The sequence below is a fragment of the Sminthopsis crassicaudata genome, chromosome 2 (genome assembly GCF_048593235.1).
Source record: "Sminthopsis crassicaudata isolate SCR6 chromosome 2, ASM4859323v1, whole genome shotgun sequence".
Classification (NCBI taxonomy): Eukaryota; Metazoa; Chordata; class Mammalia; order Dasyuromorphia; family Dasyuridae; genus Sminthopsis; species Sminthopsis crassicaudata.
In genome coordinates this window covers 110,496,461-110,520,374 of record NC_133618.1, presented here as the reverse complement: position 1 = coordinate 110,520,374, position 23,914 = coordinate 110,496,461, and the positions used below count along the sequence as shown (strand labels likewise).

The window sequence follows — 23,914 nt, the reverse complement described above, 5'->3', positions numbered from 1 at the left end:
TAAATAAAGCACAGCAGCTTGTGTGGCATGTGTGTGTGTGAAATTGGAGGCAAATAATCATCATGGCTTTGAATGCCAAGCTAAGAAAGTCACACTTTATTCTGAGGGCAAGGGGAAACAACAAGCAGAAAAGTAATATGATAAAAGTGTTGAAGAAACTTAGTCTGGCAGTAAGGAATAGGGTATTTTGAAGAAGGAAAGACTAAAGTACAGAAACTAGTCTGGAGATCATTTCAATAGAAAAGGCCTCAGATGGAAGTTTCTGAATTAAAAGGGCTCTGAAAAAGGAAGCAGGCAGAAGACAAAGCCTGGGACAAGTGCCCAAGACCTGGTAAATGATGCCCCAGCCACACAGGCCTGAGTACTGCATCATGTAGCTTTCATCATCCTGGCCTAGGACCTCATTCCCAGATTAGTCATTATAAGGTTCTGAGGGTTCTCACTTGTCCCCAGCTTCCCCTCACTCCAGTCATTGTTCATACTATTCTCTGACTGATTTTCACCCAGAGGACATGTTTATCATTCTATTTTCATGGTCAAAAACATTTCACCTTACTTTCTACTGCACCAAATTTTAATTCAAATTCTAGATTTTCAAATAATGGTTCCTCATTACTTGCTCAAATCTCATTTTCTACTCTTCCGCAACACATTCCCTTCATTCAAAATAGAATGATCTTGTCCCTATAAAACACAGTGCTCATTCCTGCCTAAGCTTTGCCTAGAAGACTTATTCTCAGGGTACTGTCCCTGAAATCAGGAGGACCCAAGTTCAAATTTGGTCTCAGACACTTAACACTTCCTAGCTGTGTGACCCTGGGGCAAGTCACTTAACCCCAGCCTCAGGGAAAAAAAAAAAAAAGAAAAGAAAAAGTCACTTTGCCTTAACAACAACAACAAAAAAAAAAAAACATTCTTCCCTTTTGCTAACCATCTAAATCCAGCCCAATCCAACCCAACAGGCCACTTCAAATCTCATCTCTATAGCCAACTAATCCAGACCTCACTAATCTATCTCTTCTGTGGGTTTCTATATATTTGTGGTCTGTAATATACAATTTAACTGATTAAAATATCTCATATCATTTACTATCAATTCATATGTTAATCTTGTCTCAACATTAAGACCTTTATGCTTTTTAAGGACAGAAAGGTATATTCCTTTTTATAACAACATTCATTTTCTAAAACTTTAACTTTGAACTTTGGCAGTTCAAAGAAAATGGTAGAGAAAAAAGGAATTTGGTTCATCTTACCACAACTATTGTAATACTCATACATTTCTGAGAAAAATTTTGCAAAACAATGGCTATCAGATGAATCATGGCATCAATTAGTCTTGTAAAATACACTTACCATTGAAAGGGTTAATTTCTGCTGAAAGTCGTGAAATGATGGCTTCTTTAACTTCTTTTTTCTTTACACATCGAATCCCCAAATTCTGAAAACTAGAACAGAGTAAAATGAAGAACTATCAAGTAAATGGTTTTTTAATCACAAAAACAAGAGGTCCTATTTAGTCAATTTAATACTAACAGATATAGATCTAAGTGACAGAAAACAAAAATAATGTTAAATTCCTAAAGTATACATTAAAAGGAAAAAGAAATAGAATATGCATTTTTGCACAGAGATACTTGTAACTGCATTCTCTCAGTATCTCCAAGTCAAATTTATCAATTTAGAAAACAAAATGTAATCACAAAGATCAGAAGGGACTTAAAGGTACTTGGAAAGAATTTGAATATTTGACATTATGTTGCCTTTGAATATGTGGTCCTAGACAACAGTGGAAAATCTTTTGTTGTACTCAACTACAACATTATTTATTACAAATATTATCAGAGAATATAACTTCATTTTGAAGAATCAATGGGAAATTAAGAAAATTTTATATTTAAAAATTAAACATTTACAAACTTTCAAAATGTTACATTTATGGAAAAGTTCTGAATAGCTATCAACACTACTCATTTGCATGTGACAAATAGAGATCACTGCCAGGGGACTCCCCCACCACCATCAGCACTCATATATAGTCCCACATGGAAAAACCATTACATCATTAAAGTTTGGTGGATATGAACAAGGAAGCAAAGTTCTGCTATCATAATATAGTTCTTTCAAACTTTACTTGGCAATTCACATTAAGCTTTTCTTATGGATCCTCTCAAAATCATTAGTCTTTTCCTCCAAATACTCTTTTAAAAGTTCCCTTTTTCTCTCTCTTCTAATGAAGTTGTGTTTTCGTAAAAGATTTTACTCTTGTTGTAATTCCTGAAACCATACAACTTTTTCTTCATGAGTATTCCTAGATTCATCCAGAGGCCATAAAGATATTTTTTAATTTTTCTAAAGGAAAGGGCTCTTCGATGAAATACTCATTTGAAAACAAAAGTCAAATAATTTCTAATATATTATTTCATTAGAATTCACTGTTTTTCATATAATTTTAGACAAATAATAATTGTAGCCTCATAGATTAAGAACATCTCTAGTATGACCTCTTTAAGATATGAAGAAATTGAGACTCAGAACTTAAACAATTTATTAAGGTCCAAATTTCTCTAATCCATCTAGTTAGTGGCAGAACCAGAATTCCAACTCCCATTCACTGTTTTGATTTTCATGCCAGTACTCTTTCCATTAGATTACATTAGCTCTCACTATATCCTTTCAGGTAAATACACATTCACATTTTACTTTTTTCCAAAATAAATGAACTCATTTTTTCCCCATAAAAGATAAAGATACACCACTAGTATTACTGATATTATAACAAGATATGTGTGTGTGTTTTCACAAAAATCAACTGAAAATCTTAACTACTGTTTTACTAATATACATTAAAAAATTTTTTTTCATCTTAGGAATGGAAAAAAGAAGGCAATCTAGTCAACTCAATATTTCAGTAACAAATATTATACATCCAGTTAACAGGAATATTAAGAACAATGTTTGTTCATGAGCCAGATACTCTTTACTTTTTACTTTACTTTTAATATTCATACTTGAGCCTAACCAAAGAAACATGGAATATGAAATGAAATGAAATCCAAGCAACTACAAATCTATAAAATATTTATACTAATAACAAATTATAAAGTGTAAACATATTGTTTACATGGATAAATAGTTAATGTGTTATGGCTAATATATATACAAAGCCAAAAATGACAAATTAGCAAATTCATTAATTACAGTCATAAGTACCTGTCAGAAATTCAATGCACAAGCTCACACATCTTGCTTTTGTAGTCATAGAAGGATATTCAGGATAGAGAAAACAAATGCTTCCAGATAAAAACAATTTCAAAGACACCTAGCTAATTTCCTGGTCCTCTAAAAAACATCATTTTGCTGGAACAAAAAACTCTTTTTTTTTTTTTAAAGTTTTTATCACAGTGAATATGCAAATTCTTCTACTTCCCCTTCTCCTTTCCAGCCTACCCTCACAAATACTTTTAAATATTATAGTTATTAAAGCTTAGTAAGAATGGATTTCAAATACCTTTCTAAGACCTGGTTTTAACTAGGAAAGGAGGGTCCTGGCAAGAGCGAGGAAGAGTGGTAGATATGAAAGAGAAAAGAAGATGAAGATTCTAAGGACTGGAGAAAAAGGAACATGGAAGAGAGAGAAGGGCACATAACTGAGAACTTGAAGGCAACAGACACTAGCTAAATTCATTATTTTCAACAATGTTGGCCAGAGTGGATTTCACATAATGAAGGCACAGGCTTTCATATAAGTCACTGAACCATTACACCTTAAAGACAAGACTGATGCTTGAATCTGCTAAGTGCATTATCCTGAATGGATTTTAACTTATGATAGGTTATTTTAGTAAGCATTATATAATTAGAGAGTCTAAAGGACATTAAACTAAAAGATACCTAGATTAACCAAACATCATTTAGTTAATATTTAGATATTATAAAAAAAAAGTCTACAGTAAATGCTGCTTTTTTCACCAGTCATCTACTATAATCAGTTTAGTTTTAAGTATTCTGATTTCTAGAGATGAATAATTCATTTTCAAAGGTAAATTCATGGATTATAAGAAACAAGGCATTAAACTAAGATTAATAAAATGAAAAGAATTTTGGAGGGGCAAAAATTAAAAAGAATTGGAGAGATGAAGATAAACAGAAAAAGGGGTGTGATAAGAGTAAAAGCATACTCACAAAAGAAAGCAATCCATTTTAAAAGTAATTAACATCTAAAAAGCATTTTTAATGTACAAATAAGGAAAGATAACCCATAAACATGAAAAGATTCAGTGGAATATTTACTACTAGAGCAAAATACTATTTTAATATTTTTAAAGTATGGATCTTCCTAAAAATCCATAATTTCAATGGTATTTTCACCAATGCATATCAAAATCATTTCAAGTTTTAGTAAACAAACTTATTTAAATTCTCTAGAGAAAAATAAAATGTGACTTAGTAATTTACTCCTTCGCACAATGTCTATGCCAAAGGAGTTCAAGCTGTAGCAGGCCATATTCTAAATTGGAAAGACTTTAAGTTATTTACTTAATAAGTTATTAATATTTATTATTAATAATAATTAACTAAAGTTATTTATTTGCTGGTTATCTCACTAGAAAACTTAAGCTCTTTACCTAAGTTTTCAAGATCAGCTGTTTAACTGGCAAAAATTCTGTATTAAAAAAACTGAAACTAGAATTCACATATATGACCGACAAATCATGATAAGAATAAATATCTTGTTCAAAACTTGTAAATCTTTAATTTTATTATTAGGAATCCTCTGTCTCCATCAACATTACATTATCCTGTGATCAAACTAGTAAAGGAATTATGATTTAAGTTGTGATATTTTATAGCTTATTTAGGTCAGTTGTCAAACACATATCTACTGTCCATCACAAGGTCTACACTATTTTTAAATGCATATTTTTATTATCAGAGAAATCAGTAGATGAAAGGAACAAAAAAAGATAAAAGATAGTTCATGTCAAATACTAATCAACTTAAAAAAAGATAAAAGTCAATTCATTTTGTAAAACTCCCATTTACATACAAAATTTTCAAGTTATATGATTTTTCTTTAAAGATTTTAAAACAAATTTAAGTCTCAAAAAAGTCCCTGAAATGATACAAAAAGATATAATCTCTTAGTTCTTCAAAATAAGTAATGTTTATAGACTTAGAAATCTAAATCTATTTCAAGGAAAGTTAAATCAAATATCTAGGTGTAAAAAACAGAATAATGTGTATAATAACTCCTAGTAATTTTAAGATGTAACATTTTAAGTGCAGAGCAAGTAATCGCTGGCCAGAGTGGAGCAGGAAATTAGGAGAAGTAGGAGTAAAAAATGATCAGCTGGCCAAAATCTCAACACTGAGACATTTGGAATATGCCATCAACCACCAAAAAAATACTAATCACAGCTGCTATGTTCGTTTCATTTCTCCCACAAGATGTAAGGTGATTTAATTCAACTACTGTAGAAGGAAAAAGTAATTAGAATACAACAGGAAAGGAAACATTGACTATTAGTCAACAAGAATAATTATCTTCTCAGTGATGAATGGACATGGAAGTTGTTTTCTAACCATCTTCTTGCTTCTGAAGGTTCTGGGAGGGTGTATTTCACACAAACACTAGCTTAAAGGAGAGAATAGTCACTTACATCAGAGCTCTGCGTTCCTGACCAAAATCGGCCTCATAGTAGCCATCTTTACAGTCTTTTCCAACTAGATCGTGGGGATGTGGTTTGTATGGCTCATTCTTTGTTACCAGAGTTATTCTCACTTTTCCTTTTCCTTTCCCATAGCAATTCATTATCTGAAAAAGGAAAGAAATTTCAAGTAGTAAACTGAAACTATGCTTCACGAACAGCTGATCTATTCACTACTGGAACTCTCTCCTCCCCCAATAGTTTTATTTAGACTATATTCAAACACTGCATAAATGGAACTAAACAGAGATTTCTAATAATGTATCAGATTGGAACAATTAACCTTTTTCTTGGCTTTGGGCTCTTGCTTCTAATGTTGAACTGTAAAGCCACCTGACCCATGATGTTTTGATGTCCTGACTTTTAAAAATGAATAAAACAATTTAAAATTACCATTACATAAAGTTATGAGAAACTCAAGTGTAATAGAGAATAAATTATCACTGCCTAAATGTATATGTAAAATAAAGCAAGCTAATTGTAAAGAATATTTACTGTAATACCAAAAAAATTCACTGAACTTGTGTATTTAAATGACAGTATCTATCAATTTCACTTCAAAAACTACTATTTAAATATAGCTAAAATTAACCATTCATTAAGATGATTTGGGAAAATATTTATGATAGTCCTCATTTACTGAATACTAATTATATAGACTTTTTCAAGATAAAGAAATTACCAGAATAACAAAACAAGTAAGTTTTCCAAAAACTGTTTAAAGAAAATATGATTTGAATGGAGTTTCAGGAAGACAGTTAAGCAGTTTGGTGGAGGGAAGGAAAGACAATTTTATTTTATTTTATTTATTTTATTTTATTTAGAATTTTTTTACAGTATATATGCATGAGTAATTTTTTTAATAATATTATCCCTTGTATTCATTTTTCCAAATTATCCCCCCCTCCCTCTATTCCCTCCTCTTGATGACAGGCAATCCCATACATTTTACATATGTTACAATATAACCTAGATACAATATATGTGTGTAAATACCATTTTCTTGTTGCACATTAAGTATTGGATTCCAAAGGTATAAGTAACCTGGGTAGATAGACAGTAGTGCTAACAATTTACATTCACTTCCCAGTGTTCCTTCTCTGGGTGTAGTTATTTCTGTCTATCAGATCAACTAGAAGTGAGTTGGATCTTCTTTATGTTGAAGATATCCACTTCCATCAGAATACATCTTCATACAACATTGAAGTGTACAGAGATCTTCTGGTTCTGTTCATTTCACTCAGCATCAGTTGATGTAAGTCTCTCCAAGCCTCTCTGTATTCCTCCTGCTAGTCATTTCTTACAGAGCAATTATTCCATAACCTTCATATACCATAATTTACCCAACCATTCTCTAATTGATGGACATCCATTCATCTTCCAGTTTCTAGCTACTATAAAAAGAGCTGCCACAAACATTTTGGCACATCCAGGTCCCTTTCCCCTCCTCAGTATCTTTTTGGGATATAAGCCCAATAACAGCAATGCTGGGTCAAAGGGTATGCACATTTTGATAGCTTTTGGGGCATAGTTCCAAATTGCTCTCCAGAATGGCTGGATTCTTTCACAACTCCACCAACAATGTATCAGTGTCCCAGTTTTCCCACATCCCCTCCAACATTCATCATTATTTGTTCCTGACATCTTAGCCAATCTGACAGGTGTGTAGTAGTATCTCAGAGTTGTCTTAATTTGCATTTCTCTGATCAGTAGTGATTTGGAACACTTTTTCATATGAGTGGATATAGTTTCAATTTCATCATCTGAGAATTGTCTGTTCATATCCTTTGACCATTTATCAATTGGAGAATGGTTTGATTTCTTATAAATTAGGGTCAGTTCTCTATATATTTTGGAAATGAGACCTTTGTCAGAACCTTTAACTTTAAAAATATTTTCCCAATTTGTTACTTCCCTTCTAATCTTGTTTGCATTAGTATTGTTTGTACAGAAACTTTTTAGTTTGATGTAATCAAAATCTTCTATTTTGTGATCAATAATGATCTCTAGTTCTCCTCTGGTCATAAATTCCTTCCTCCTCCACAGGTCTGAGAGGTAGACTATTTTCTGTTTCTCTAATCTATTTATTATCTCATTCTTTATGCCTAAATCATGGACCCATTTTGATCTTATCTTGGTATATGGTGTTAAGTGTAGATCCATATCTAATTTCTGCCATACTAATTTCCAGTTTTCCCAACAGTTTTTTCCAAATAATGAATTTTTATCCCTAATGTTGGTTTCTTTGGATTTGTCAAAGATTAGATTGCTATAGATGTACCTTTTTTTGTCGAAAGACAATTTTAGACCAGTGGTTCTCAAACTTTTTGGTCTCGGGATCCCTTTACATTCTTAAAAAAGTTTACTGATGATCTCTAAAAAGAGTTTTTGTTTTGTCCGTTAAATTACCTATCAAAATTTGCCATATTTGAAATTAAACATCTTATCATAATTAAGAAAATTATTTTGACCTTGTAGACCTTCTACGAAGAGAGATTTGGAGTCCTTTGGACTCCCAGGAGTCCCAAGACCATACTTTCAGAAGCACTGATTTAGAGGAAGGCTTAGATGGATGAAAGTAGGAGTACAAACCTGGGAGGTCCAAGATAGAAGGCAGTTAGTGCTATAAAGGGAAATCTATGATAACTTCAAAACTGCATATTTTTAATTTAACCTCAATTTGAAAATTCTACAGGAATTTGATAATGGGAATGGCCTGATCACAATGACACCAGATAAGAGCTAGCAATGAGGTTGTTCTAGTTATGTTTCTACTTATAAAGTCTAAATGCCTGAATATAGGTGGAGAGCCTAAAGCAAAGGATGAAAGATGACTCTTAGAGGACTGGGAAAAACAGTAATATTCCTGATAATAATCTGAAGTTGAAAAGAGGTTAAAAACTTGGGTATGTATATTAATGGAATTAATGAACTGATGGAAAGTGAAGAAAACAGAACTAGAATATACAAAATGACTACAAAAAGATAAATGGAAATAACGGGAGCAAAAAAATTACAAAAGAACATTTTGTAATTACAATAAATAAGTTTGGTCCCAGAAAAAAGATATGAGAATACACTTCCTTCCTTCCTTCTAGACATGGGTAACTATGAAGGTAGGACAAAGCACATACTGTCAGACTTGACTATTGGCTGGTTTTGATAAACTGCTTTTTTACTCCCTCTTTTTTACCCTCTGAGAAAGGAGATAAATATTAGAAAGAAAATGTGATACAGAAATAGATCAATAAAATTTTAAAAGAAAAATGAAAATAGTTTGGATATTTTAAAATTAGATAAAAGTCATCATTGCCTAGTACCTAAAACGCTGGCCTTGGAACCAGGAAGGCCTGGGTTCAATTTCAACCTTTCATACAAACTGGAAGCATGTTCTGGGCAAGCCATTTAACCTCTACAGAAGTCTGGGCAGTTTTTTAAGACTAAAATTTTCAGGAAAGATACTAATCTGTGTTGGTAGATAGAAGTTCCCTATACCAATGAAATTACAGATCTGGCTCCTATCACCTCTTCTTATATTAAAATTTTATTGTAAAAAATTACCATTTGAATAATCACTTTAAATCAAAATTTTATCCTTTTTCTATTCTGGATTGGTATAAAATAAATTCAACATATATAAAGTGGTAATATTTCCAATCAGCAAGTGCAGACATAAATAAGGTCAGGGACACACATGTGGGCAGGAAAATAAAAAAGAAAGAATTTTTCCTCTCCTTTCTCCTGAGACCAGATTTTAGAAAAAGAGAACAGGAATTATGGCTGAGATAGACACTAACTTTTTTTTTTTAGCTGTAAAAAAGCTCTGAGCCCAAGGGGAAGGAAGATGCTTTCTTTCTAAGCTCTTCAAAAAAGGTTACAACTTGTTTTAATATGAATTATTTTACCATACTACACTTCTGATAAAACAATTCATGTACCAAAACATACCATGCCAGCCATAGTCTGTCTACAAAGAAACCTTGAGAAAATATTCCTGAACATCTAGTCACTTAGTATACACTATCAAAAACCAAGGTCTCACCCAAAAAGAATGATATTTACTATCTTAAGCATATAGTATCTAAAAAAGTTGCAAGAAAATTATTGGTGACCATAAGAAATATACCTTTTATAAAACTGCAATGCTAAACTATGAAGCCTGCCTGACTGTATGAACAAGAAAACAGTAGTCAATTACCTGTATAGATGGGTATGTACGGTTATTATCTGTACTGTGTTCTCCTGGAATGCTCCCTGCTGACCGTCCTTCACATTTATAACGAAAACGCATGCCCCTTTGCCTAGGTTGTTCAATTATTTCTACATATGGTTCATGCCCACCTAAAATGAAAACAAAACAAAACAAAAAAACAACTGATGATGTTGGAGTAGCAATAGCATTACATTTTTAACAATCTTTTTCAACAGAAAGAAATGTAAATTTTCTTTACAAGTAAATGCAGAGTTAAATTCAAATAAGTTGTGATATTAGGAGAGGGAAGAGTGAGGAAAGTAGGGTTTAAAAAAAAAAACAAAATCAAGCTTTTATATAATGTCAAGGCAAGTTATTTTTAAAAAATCAGTTGGTAGCATTAATTTGTCCCTAGATATCTCAAAAATTTATACTGGTATCAATTATGAGATAATCTTGTCTCAGTTTTCCAAATGAGTGCCAGGGGTTCCCCCAAGATCCTCACAAAAATGCTGAGAAGACAGTAATGCTCAAGTTGTTTTGTTTGTTTGTTTGTTTTTTTAGCACTTAGCAAGTCTTTTGGGGAAATCAGTTCACTAAGATTTCAGATCAAATGAATTTTTCAATAAAATTCCTTGAAATGCTTTATTACAAAATGTAGGGGAAACACATACACACACAAAGAGATTTTAACTTGTATAATACTAAAATTCATAATATAAATTTTTTGTCTTTTTTTATCAGTTTCTTATCAGTTACCAAGTTTTCTTACCCCCCCCCCAAAAAAAAAAAGAAAAGAAAAGAAAATTGATGAAGAATATTGGTTTTACTTTACAATTAGTGGCTACTTTCAATTATTCCTCTTAACTTCCCAAATATACACCACCCTATCTCACCTCAGTCCCAGCCTAGGGAAGTCTGAAATGAACATATTTTAATTCAGTATTAAGACTTACTGTATATAAAGCTGATGGTTATCAGCCAACAACTAAGCCAGTTTTCTTAGGCATAAAATGGAGAAACTGAAGATCCTTATAATTTGGTCTTTCCTTCAAAGTTTATTCTGTTTGGAGGTCAGACTATGTACACAAAGAAAGATCCTAAAGAAGAAGAGGAATCAGGAAAGGCCTCCTTATTTATTCCTCATAGATTCAGGGTTGGTAACTAATTTTGTTTCAAGATTTGGGCATCTGTTAAAATGTAAGGACTATTGAAAGAGATACCAAATGATATTATTAGGAGAAAGAGAGGCAGCACTTAATTTACCTTAAGAATACAGTAATTTGTGCAGTATGATATAATGTGCAAATATGTATAGAAGAACTGGACATGTTTAATATATATTGAATTACTTGCCCTCTAGGGGAGGAAGTGGGAAGAAGGGATGGAAAAAATTTGGAATACAAGGTTTTACAAGGATGAATGTTGAAAATTACCTATGCATATGTTTTGAAAATAAAAAGCTTTAATAAAAGAAAAAAGAAATAGTTGTCTATGGGTATAGAAAAATTTTTTAAAAGAATACATAGCAGTACTATAGTTTTATTACATAAGACATTAATAGGATTTGTGGCCAAAAAGATGACTGTTAAAGAGCACAACATTAACTTTCTATTTCTATAAATTTCTAAAAATTTATATGTATTTTATTTTACTTATTGTGAATCAAGTTTGGGGGGGCCTTATTGGCATTTTTAGTGAGGAGTTAGTGCTTCAACAGGTTATGTTATTACTTATATGTACCTCATTAGCACAAGAATAAGTAATCTCTTAAGAGATAACAACTTGAGTCAGGAGGACAAAAGATTTGAGTCTTGGCTCTGACACAAAAACAGCAAAGTGAAGTCACAAGCAGGGCTCCCCAGATAACTCTTTTAAGACTAAATTACAACAGGAAGGAGTTTCCACACTAAGAGTCCTTTACACTGAGGAAATCACAAATAAAGAAGCAAGAAGTTCACAGCAAAGTATAGTGAAACAATCTCAATAAACCCATTTAAAGTAGTATTTGCATTTGCTGAATTCAGGTAGCTTTGAGAGTATGTGTATGTGTGTAAAATAATGAATTAGGTGAAGGTGTTTTCTGGCCTTCCAAAAGACATTTCTTTACTTGGTGAGGCTGCCTTCTCCTCCCCAATTCTCAACTTGTCTTAAAGCTCCTCTCTTTACATGATAAAAACTTATGCTTGAGAAAAAAATTGGATTAAATTCATTCATGCTAAATTATAATAAGGAAACCTTACCATTTACTTTTAATCATGTCATTATAGAGATAGGCCTTTTCCACCCAGGCAATTTTAACTAGGTAGTGTGAAAGACTTATTTGACCTTTAGTCTGACCATATATACATTTCGCTGATCTTATCAGTGAATAAAGAAGAAAGTAGGGTTTTTTTTTTTTGGGGGGGGGGGGTGAGGGTGGGAGATGTAGATTGGATCTATGGTTTCATCATTGAAGGGAACTCCTAGTGTGGAAACTCCATCTATGATAACTTACTGTCTTATTGAACTGCTTGGGGGATCTGAGAGGTAGTGACACTTGCCTGTGGTCACACAACTAGTCTGTATTACAGTGGGAAATTTAGAGGACACTAAATTTGAGAGTAATGAAAGTCTTCGCTTAATAACTCTGCTCCTTCAGCAGAGTAGAAGAAGGGAAGGGGAGGTAAGGGCAGGGACGAGGAGAAAGGTGGTTACAGATAGCTGAAAGAGTACAGTAGCCTGTTTGTTCCCACAAAGAAATCCCTAATTCACCATGCTCCACCCTTACTCTCCCTCTTTGGGATTTCCCCTTTTGGCTCTCCCTTACAGGAAGAAGAACCCTTTTCTGGTCCTCCCTCTACAAACAGGGCCACCTTCCCCACCGCATCTGGGGTGAGAAGAAACCTTGCTGGATCTCCTAGAGTGGAGCAGAAATTACAAATCACTACAAAAATTCATTTATTGGACCAGAAGAAATATATCATCTCTTCTAAAATGAAGATTCTAAACCATTCTAGAAACTGTAGTAATTTTCTCTCATTCTAATGAATTTGTCTTAATTATTTCTTTATTCTTTTTCCATAATGAATTACTGATTTGATTAGAGTGTACATTTCTTGGTGTCTTCTCCAAGCAGCAGTTATCCTGGGATCAAAACTGCAGGTTTAAACTTCCCAGTGCTTTAGTTGCATCCATAAAATGTGGAAGTTAAATTAAATAATATCCAGAAATATATCTCTAACATTCCAAGGTTATCATTCTTCCTCTAAAGCTAATGTCTGATTTTGTGGAGGACATAAGAGAAACTAAACCTATGGTTAATAAGACCTTTACTTAGATAAAAGAAAATTTAAAGTTTTATATAAGAGACTGTCTATATCCTCATATTTTCACATCCCACCCTTGTCTTGATTTCTTTATTTCTATTCCATTATACTGAGATATATTTACCTCTCTTAATAAACAAGTTTTTTTTAATTTCCCAACTATAAATCATTAACCATAAGGAACAAAAGAATAACATGAACCAGTTATTTCCACCAAATAACTAAATACTTTGTTATATCAAAACACTTTTCTTTGAAAGAATGAAAAGAAGACCCTTTATCCTGTTGAAATCAATAATGCAAATACAAAAATCAGTCATCCTGTCTCTGAAGTATTTTTTTTTTTTGGTAACAACAACCCCCTTACTCCCACTCTCCTACTTTACATACCCATGTTGAATTTAATTGCCAGGACTACAAAAACAGAAGACTACTGAAACTACGGCAGCTTGATGGCTCAGTAGATAAAGGGCTGGACCTGTAGACCCAAGTTCAAATTTTGCCTTAGGCATAGCCAAATGACTATTTCCCTTAATCCATAGGAGAAAAAATAAAATGGCAATCCACTCCAGGATCTTTGCCAAGAAAACCCCATGGCTATTATGGTTCATGGGGTCACAAACAGTTGGATATGACCGAACAACAAAACTGGAATAGCTAAATAGGTCTCCCTTTATCCCATCTCCATCCCACATAACCAATCCCACACTTCTATTCCCAGACTGATCTTGCCATTACTGAATTTTGACTACCTTAAAAGGCTCCCTATCATATATCAATTTAGACCCAAACGTATATGGACAATCTAATTTAACAACAGGTATTCTCAGATACTTTATAATCCAACAAAACTGTACTACTCGTTTAGTGAAAAACTGAACCACTAAATGAGTACCATACTTTCCTATTTTCATATCTTTATCTGTGCTAAACCCTATGTCTATAATCCCCTTCTCATTTATCTTCACCCATCTTCAACCTATCCCTCCATGCTCTGCTCAAAGATGCCCCTTTCCAAGAAGCCTTCTCTGATTTCTCCCTCATCTGGTCTCATATCACTTTGTATCTTTCTCACAAATGAACTACATTCTAACTTGGACCATGTACTTTTACCACCCCTGACCTGAGGACTGACTCTTTGAGGACTGGAATGAAAACTGATCTCTGCAGCTCCTCCAGCACCATCACAGATCACTGTATGAAGGAGAAGCTTCCTAAATATTTGTTGAATAAATGATCAACATTAGTGATACAGTAAGCTACATCAATATATGCTACCTCCCCCAGGCTAATTGACCAGCTAATTATGACTGCAAACTATAATACTGAAATATGGCACATCCTATGTTTTATAGCTTTCAAAGCACTCTTACATAAATACCCCCCTCAAAACCTCACAATAATTCTGTGTGTTACCTCAAAGAACACATTTCATTTCTTGCCAGTTTAAAGCTTGAAAAGCTTGAGTTTCTGATTGCTCAAGGTCCCCTTAACTAGCAGTGAGCTCTCTTAGAAAACATATATTCTGACTCCTAATCCAGTACTCCTTTCTCATATCAGATAGAACAGGTGCCTTTATCTGGTAAGTATTCACTCCACCAATTTCATCAACACACTACACTCTTTCTTATCCCTTCTCATATTGTATCATTCATGTTGTACCATAAAGAATATTTACCAAAAGGGATCTACCTAGACTGATTCATCTTATCAATTCATCTAGTAGCTGGTCAATTTGCTAATTGCTAGAGAGAAATAGCACAATGAAAGTGCTAATGGCTAAACTAATTTAGCAAGTCTTGAAACTATAGCTTAGGGGTAGCTAGGTGGCACAGTAGATAGAGCACCAGCCCTGAATTCAGGAGGACCAGAGTTCAAATATGGTCTCAGACACTTAACACTTCCTAGCTGTGTGACCCTGGTCAAGTCACTTAACCCCAGCCTCAGGAAAAAAAAAAAATAAGAAAGATACTACAGCCTATTTCCATATTCCAGAACTATGGGTTACTATGGCCAACTTGTAGCCAATCTATTGATGAAAACTGAATTTAACTGAGCTGAGTTCATTCATAGTCCATCACCCAAACTCTAAACCAAGGGTTCTCAAACTACAGCCCGTGGCCAGATGCAGCCCGCTGAAGATGTTTATGCTGCACGCCGAGTTATGGCAAATGGGCTGAGGGGCAGAGACAGAGTGTGAGCTTTTGTTTTTACTCTAGTCAGGCCCTCCAACAGGCTGAGGGACAGTGAACTGGCCCCCTATTTAAAAAGTTTGAGGACCACTACTCTAAACTCTTCCAATTTGGAAAGACCCACCAAATTTTGTATTCTGCTTCTATGGCAGCCTAAAAGAATTCAAGGTCACCTTCATGCTCTAAGGCCTTTCTATCACTAAAAAGTATTTCCCTTCATGTATGTAATTATAAATTATAACCGGCACATTGGGGAATTGATGTTCTAGGACAATTAATTTTTTTTTAAGCTAGAATAAAAATTGTTTCAAGAACAATGCTTACTAATAGGTAACTAAAATGGTTTCTAATCCAAGTGCAACTAATGTTGAAAGCTTTAGAAGTTGAAGCATCTTGGTAGCGGTAAGATACAATTTAGTTTCTGTATAGACCTTGGAACATAAAAGAGAAGAAGCAGCAACCTGACTGAAAGAGATGACCCAAGTTGTAGAGATGAAACTTTCCCAATCATCCTACACACAAAATCTAGAGAAAGGGGAAATGACGGATTTCAGTCTCCCTTAAGACCTAGGAACTAGTTTCATTAATAAAGATCAGTTTTCTCTTACCTTTGCCTCTTTTGGATGTTAAAAACTACCTTTCTCAGTTTCTTCTATAAATGTGAAGCACCTACCATAGTAGTATGCTATTTATCGAAGGATATAAAATATAAATAATTCCTTAAGAACGTCTCACAATGTGGGATGATAAAAGTAAAAGAAAATAGTATGTGATAAGTGGCCAAATTAAAATACAATAAAGGATGTGCCAAGAGATCAAATTAAGGAGAAAGAAAAAGATCATATTGGGGAGGGAGGGATAAAGATCAGAGAAGACTTTATGAAAAAGATGGCTTTTAAACTGGACCTGATATGATTTAAACAAGTAGAACTGAACAGAAGAGGTCATTCCAAGTAAAAGGAATAATATGACCAAACACAGGAGTCAGGGAAATCCTTGAATAAGTTCAAAGGGAGGGCAAGTAATCCACTTTGACTACAATGCTGCAGATTGTTATTTTTGTATTACTGTCTACCTATCAGAAGCTATTGTGAGCCACCAACACTTGGAGATAAAGGACTTGAATCCAAATCCCAGCTCTGTCACTTACAAGAATATGACCCTGAACAAGTCATTTAACATTCTGGGCCTCGATTTGTTCAAATGGTAAAACAAGAAGAGAGGGCTGCACTAAAAAGGTCTTTGAGTTCTACAATCCACAATTTCTATCACCTTAATTCCCTTCTCCCACTCATATTTCCATGTATTTTTCCATATTGATCCATTTCAGAAACAATATTCCAAAATGTTGTCTTCATCCCTTTCATATAACTCTTTAAACTAATGTATCCTTGGAGTACCCTCTCCTAAAACATCTGCTCTAAGGTACTTTACCAACAACTACTTTCTATATTTCTCAGCAACAAAAAATTAATTCTCTTGAAACCTAAGACTACTTTCAGTGTATTAAAGTATTTACAGAAATAATTTCTTCGTGTATCTTCTATTAGCACACAACACAACAAAAAAAAGAAAAAAAATTATCTGGATATTTATCAGAAAATAGTGCTTCAAATATGTTTTTTTTTGTTCTCCATAATTAACACAAAATTACAAAAGAGACAAATTTCTATTGGATATATTAACTAATAGGACAACAAAAACAACTGCCTTCCCTTATATTTCAGTGAAGTTCATAAACAAAAAGGAACACTGATTGCTCAACCTTAAGTCAGGTTTGGGAACATTTTTCTTCATTCTTCCTATCCTAATTAACTCTGATGTCAACAGATTTGAAAGGAAGTTTTAAAATCCTTATTTAAACTAGTCTAATGACATACGAGATCCTAACCATCTGTTTTAACCACTTAGAAAGCTTGAACTTCAGAGTAACTTGCCAAAATTATCTATTTTTTTACTTTCTCCAGAAATTTTCTTATACTTAAAAAATTATGATCTATATGGTACATTTATGTTAGCTGAACCATACATAACTTAACTACACAGACTTGCTTCCATGTCAATGTCAGTAAGAGATAAAGTATTAAAATCTGAAAAAGTAGAATTACTTGCTTTGTTACTCTATTAAAATACTTTGAAGATTTTTTGTTATGGCAATGTTAATAGAGTCTCACCACAGATGATAATAAACTTTAATCAATTAAGCAAAGCTTTCTTATAATTTTCCAAAGATACATGGGTAATCAAATGTTGAAATACAGGTACAAAAGCTTTCACCAATGATAATGGTATCAACCTGCCAAGGTTGTTGGGAGGAAGAAATGAGAGAAGAATTTTAAAGTTCTTAATGGCATCTGACACTTTTGTTGTTCTGTTGTCTCCTGTATCTGACTTCATGTCCCCATTTGGGATTTTCTTGGTAAAGATTCTAGAATGGTTTGCCATTTCCTTCTGCTCATTTGACAGATGAGGAAACTGAGGGGTCACGTAGCTAGTAAGTATCTCAGGCCAGAATATGAGCTCTGAAAGATGAGTCTTCTTGACTCTTAGCTGGGCCACCTAGCTGCCTTTATACTTTATTCTTTAGTGATCAAATCTGTACAATTGTTTTCTCCAGTATCTGTTAGAATCATTCTAATGAAATATTTACTTGCTGTACTGTTGATTCTGTACAAAGAAAGATGCTATATCACCAAGGGCAGCTAGATGACACAAACAATAAGATTGCAGGACCTGGAGTCAGAGAGGTTCATCTTTGTGAATTCAAATCTGGCCTCAGACACTTAACTAGCTCTAGCTCTGTGAGTCTGGGTAAGTAACTTAACTGTATCTGCTTCAGTTTCCTCATCTGTAAAATGACATAAGGAAGGTAATGAGCAACATAATCATTTCCAAGAAAACCCCCAAATAGTCACGAAGAGACAAGACACAACTGAACAATTATCATTATAAAGGTCAGAACAAGGCAACAGATTTTTCCTTTTAAAGTTCTGTTTCAAACTTTATAGTTATGAATCAAGCCATAATTCACTCAAAAAGATATTTTCTTTGTTCACAAATTTGTTTTTAAAATATCAGATTACATTTAAATAATTTTAAAAATACTCCTGTAGAAATCATTTTTGTTTATTTATAATTTTGGCACGTATGGGAAAGAAAGAAAATCACCCTTAGTTTTGAATTCTTTTAAATAATCCAGTCATAATCAGTATATTGTTACAGTATTTTTTTTAATAGTATGAAACTCATCAACCAACAGAGGTTACAAATTCATTAAGAGAACTACTTGAATCATTTTCATTATAATATGGCGTTTTTAAATACATTACATATAAATGTGGTTAATTTTATGTTGCCCATTTAAAAAATATCACATGGTTGACAAATTCATACTTCCCATAAAAGGTTAAATTTCCAGCATGCTGCCTCATTTTATTTGTGAAATATGTCTTTGGATATTCTCACAGTATTTTTTAGCTAATCAGATATTTAACAACTAAAAGTTAGTTTTTTCATGCTAGTCATCTAAATGTGTTTTAATATTATTAACCCAATTATATAGCATTTTCAGGTCAATGATGTGGGTAAAGGGAAAGTTTTAATATTTTAAACTATACACATATTCTCACACTAAAACCACAAACATATGCAAAAGCATGTCATTTGAAACAATCTTACTTCCTTTTCAGCTTACAATGGTTGCAATGATATAGTTCTGTTTAAAAAAGAAAAAAAAATCCTTTCTCCTTTTACTTCCTCTTCAATACTTTAAAACAGGGGTGGGAGACTTTTTTTTTTATTGAGAGTCACTGACAGACTGAGGGGGGAAATCAAAAATCATATAAGAAAAACAAGAGTCCTATATTTTAGTGGAGTTTAAGTGTTCCATGAGTTGTTTTTTGTTTGTTTTGACATAGGGGACAGAGGAGATAAAATATATAATGCTCCTCTCAAGTACTTTTAAAATTAAGATTAAGAACTATAAAAACTACTTCAAGAAAAGTAAATAATTATTTCACTACTTCAGTTTTAAAATAATGCCTAGCTAGGAGAGCCAGAGGAATGGAGAGAGAATATAGGATAGATAGATACAAGCAAGTTCAATATTTGCCATGAGACATAAAGTTCTGGCTCACTTATTAATCTCAAAGCAGTTAAATGGAGCTCAAGAAGTAAGTGTACTCTGCTAAGTGAAAGGAGCAGAACCAGGAGATCACTATGCACTTCATCAACAATTGTATGAAGATATATTCTAATTGAAGTGGATATCTTCAACAAAGAGAAGATCCAATTCAGTTCCAGTTGATCAATGATGGACAGAAACAGCTACACCCAGAGAAGAAACACTGGGAAGTGAATGTAAATTGTTAGCACTACTGTCTATCTACCCAGGTTACTTATACTTTCGGAATCCAATTCTTACCGTGCAACAAGAAATTTGGATTTACACACATATAGTGTATCTAGGATATACTGTAACACATTTATTATATATGGGATTACCTGTCATCTAGGGGAGGGGGTAGAGGGAGGGAGGGGAAAATTTGGAAAAGTGAATACAAGGGATAATGTTGTAAAAAAAAAACAAAAAAAACAAATTATCCATGCATATGTACTATCAAAAAAATTTATAATTATAAAATTAATAAATTATTTTAAAAAATAAATTTTTAAAAAGAAGTGTACTCTCCAATGATGCATGAAATCCATCTAATTCATATCATCCCATACAACTCTTCTATAACCTCTCAAAATCTCACCATGAGAGTCACACACCTTTTCCCCTGACCCTTTAAAAAAAACCAAACAAACAAAAAAACAGAATTTTCTAGATGGGAAATAAAAATTAATATTGCCCAAACTGGTTATTTTTAAAATGTATATATTTCTAAGCATGCTTTAAATTCTCATTTTCCTCTCCATTTTAAAATAGAAAAAAATTAGCTTAAGGGGAAAATGGATACAAACTATTTCATTTAACACATTTTAAAAAAAGATTCATTCTTAATGTTACTATCTCATATCCTTTCAAGGACTAAAAAAACACTTTTGGGAGCCTGGATGGTTTAGACAATTAACGGCATTATAAGATCAAACATACTATCATCCTTCCAATGAAGAAAAAAAGAATTTTAAATTATGAAAGCATGCTTCACTGCTTTTAACCAATGGCAAAGGGACTAGAGGGAATTGCCTCCAATGGACCCCCTGGGGAGGCTAAGGCCCTTAAAAGGGGAGACCCTGAGTTAAAAATCACATGGGATGAGAAGGGAGGAAGGGACCGAGGTCTGCACCAGCTGAGCCAAGTACCTCTCAGAGATCTCTCAGACCCCCTTAGAGATTCCAGAATTATTATTACTAGAACCAAAGTTATAAAGAAGTTTACTTTTTCAAAGCACTTCCAGGTAAGGCCAGGATGGAGAGGCAAGTTAATGATCGCCCTGCCTCCACTCTGGGACCAGCCCCAAACGAAGCTGGGTACGGCTTGTTTGTACACACTGGTTTTCGCGCAGACTGAGAACTCCAGGCGAGTTGCATCCCCAGCGCCCGGTACATAGTAGGCGCTTAATAAATTCGTCCTGAAAAGCAGGACTGTCTTTTATCTTTGCACCCCTAGAATCTGGCACCAAGTAAGCGCTTAATAAATGCTTACTTGACTGACAAATTATCTTTGTTTTCACTTCGCCTTTTCCCCCAATGTCCCCTTCCTCCTTCTCCCCCTCCCCCCGATTCCGGGAGCCGCTGCCCGAGGGTAGAGGGGAAATCCCGGGTAACTCCCCCAAACTTTTGCGCGCGACCCCTTAACCATCCCCGGGAGCCGGACCTGTCCAAGGGAGGTCCCGGGGACACTCACCGGCCGCCATGGCTCCGCTGCGCTCCGCGCGCCGGGCTCCCCTCGCTGCGCTGGCCAGCCAAGGCAGGGCAGGGCAGGGCTGGGCCGGGCCGGGTACGACGTCTCTTCTGTCAGCACTTGCCACCAGCCAGCCTACTCAGCCCTGTCTCAGGCGACGCGGAGCCCCTTCCCTCCAGGCCCCACCCCTTGACCCCGCCCCCTCCCCAGCTCCTTCCCCGCCCGCGCGGGCGTCACCGACTGAGACGCGAAGAGGGGGCTGGACCGAGCAGAGGAAAGGGCCAGGGAGCCGCTGGAAGGGAGGGGGGTTTCCCGGAATATGACGCAAGGCTCTCGCCCCACGCCTGCCTTCTCCCGATGGCGGATGGGGGCGAGCAGCGTGAGCTCGGTCCCCTATCACCGAGTGCTGGCGCCCCGCCTTCCACAGCCTTTGCCGCCGGTGATAGGCTATTCCTAGAGATGGGGGCGTGGTCTGGCGGTCCCGGCAACGGAGGGGTGGTGCTGAGGAGAGGAGGAGGAGGAGGAGGAGGAGGAGGAGAGAAAACCATACCGAGCTTGTTTAAGCCCCAGGCTCCGGGAGAAATCCCCCTCCTCCAGGTTCTTCCGCGAGAGTGTGTTTTTTTTTGTGTGTGTGTGTTTTTTTTTAAAGTACAGGAGGGGGCGGGCGGCTGAGGTGAGCAGAAAAAGGGAGACGCATACGCACGCGCTGCGTTATATACAGGCCCTAGCTCGTGGTCCCGTTCCTACACCTGCTACCTCCTGTGCTCCTCCCGGCTGGCCCCACCGGTCCCCTGCTGCGCTCCCTCGCTAGGGGGAGTGGGCACTTTAGTTCAGTGAGAGCACCGGTGAGAATCCTGTGGCGAAGCCCTTCCGGTTTCTGGTGGGACTCTGGCCCGGCCTCCTGGATGATGTAGAAGCCCGGGGCTTTCAAAATGTGGTTCCCCTTTTCTCCTCTTTCGCAAATGCAAATCACAGCCCCCGCAGCGGGGTCTGGGTAGGAACGACTTTGTCCGAGTTCACCCTCGGGGGAAGTGCGGGACCCGCGTCACTGTAGCATTTATTAATTTGTAATAAATTTATTTGCATACGTAGAACCTTCAATTACCCTAATTCTTAATTTTTTTCTCCCACGGAAATATTACAATCTTATTATATGTGATATGTGCAACAATGGAAGTAATATAAATTGATAAGGGCACTGTTACGCATGGAGTGCAGAGTTCTCTATTACGTATTATTCTATATTATAACGTCATTAGTTGAAAAGCAGTCAAGCATTGATGAAGGCTAGGGCATTAGAAAGGAATTCCCAGTGCAATATACAAGCAACTAAGGACTGAGAAGGGTGCAACGTATACAGCGATACAAACTTGCAGTATACAATGTTCAGAGAACAGAGGGAAACATAAAATCACTTAATTCAGTCTCGTGCAGATGTGTTCAGATCCACTTCCACAGAGCAAAACCAATAATGGACAATTTGTACATAAATTGAACTGTATTCACATTCTAATTTTGGCAAATCTATGTATAAAACTGCACCAGGAAAAAGCCTGTGGATAGGCTCCCTCACAGTGGAATAGAGGGAGGAGAGAGGAGAGACAGATGATGGGCTGTAGCATTAGAGGAAAGAACCAAAAATAACTTAAAGTTTCATTTATTTACTCATTTATTCAGTAGCATTTATTAAATATAGTGCACTGTGATAGAAAGCCAATGCAACAAAACAAAACAGAATCCACTAAGTGAAAGGTCCAGAAACTTAGCTAAAGTTAAGCTTAAAACGTTTCAGGTTTATTTAGTCCACTTAGGCTATGCTCTTAAGCCTTTCCCTTCCTATCAGGATCTCAAGATATCCTTGATTTAACAATGGTTTCTATGTAGATGATTTCTGAATCAAAATAACTCTAATTCTACGCTTTCACCAGTGCTCCAAGTCAACAAACATTAATTAAGCACCTACCATGCAGTGTGGATATTGCTAAGCATTAGGAATACAAAAAAAAAAAAAAAAAAAAAAAAAAAGCAAAAACAAAATTAAAAACAGTCTCCAATTCTCAAGGAGGTCAGTCTAATGGGGAGAAGGGAGACAACATGAAAACAACTGTGGGTGTGGTTGGGTATGTATATACACATATAAATATATACATAAATATTATATAATCAGTCATTATATAATAAGATATTCAATGGAGGTAAGACACTAGACTTAAGGGGGATCAAGAAAAGCTTCTTTCAGAAAGATGAGATTTTAGCTGAGAGTAAAAGGAATCAGGGAAGTGAAGAGGCAGAGTTGAGTAGTAAATTTCCAGCTGTTTGGGAAATTTCCACTTGGATATTTTCACAATGACTCTAACTTACTCAATATGAATAAAATAAAATATATCATGTCCCACCCATCCCCTCCCAAATCTCCTCCTTCAAATTTCCCCTATTTTTTGCTAATGGTGTCTTCCTTCTCTCCCAATTACTCAATTTCAAAAGCTTTCCTAATTTCTCCAAATAGAAAATATTTCTCCCTCAATTAATTTCATAGTCCTTTATATTCCTATTTTATTCTCTATTATTAGAGCAGAGAATAATAATAATAATAATATCCTAGTGGAAGCACTCAACCCCTTAGTGCCTCAGCAACTCTCCAGGACTATTGCATTGCAGGG

The 23,914-nt window shown here is 35.1% G+C and overlaps 1 protein-coding gene across 1 annotated transcript in view; it reads right to left on the bottom strand.

Moving 5' to 3' along the window:
• The window catches only part of REL (REL proto-oncogene, NF-kB subunit), a 65,910-nt gene extending 44,409 nt beyond the window's left edge, over positions 1–21,501 (bottom strand). The window contains exons 1-4 of the mRNA XM_074287002.1: positions 21,258–21,501; positions 9,910–10,052; positions 5,664–5,818; positions 1,357–1,448 (exon numbers count right to left, since the gene is read on the bottom strand). Of these exons, the coding sequence (XP_074143103.1) occupies positions 1,357–1,448; positions 5,664–5,818; positions 9,910–10,052; positions 21,258–21,267 (400 nt within the window). The 5' untranslated portion in view covers positions 21,268–21,501. The remainder of the gene's footprint in view (positions 1–1,356; positions 1,449–5,663; positions 5,819–9,909; positions 10,053–21,257) is intronic.
• Between the last annotated feature and the right edge of the window lie 2,413 nt (positions 21,502–23,914).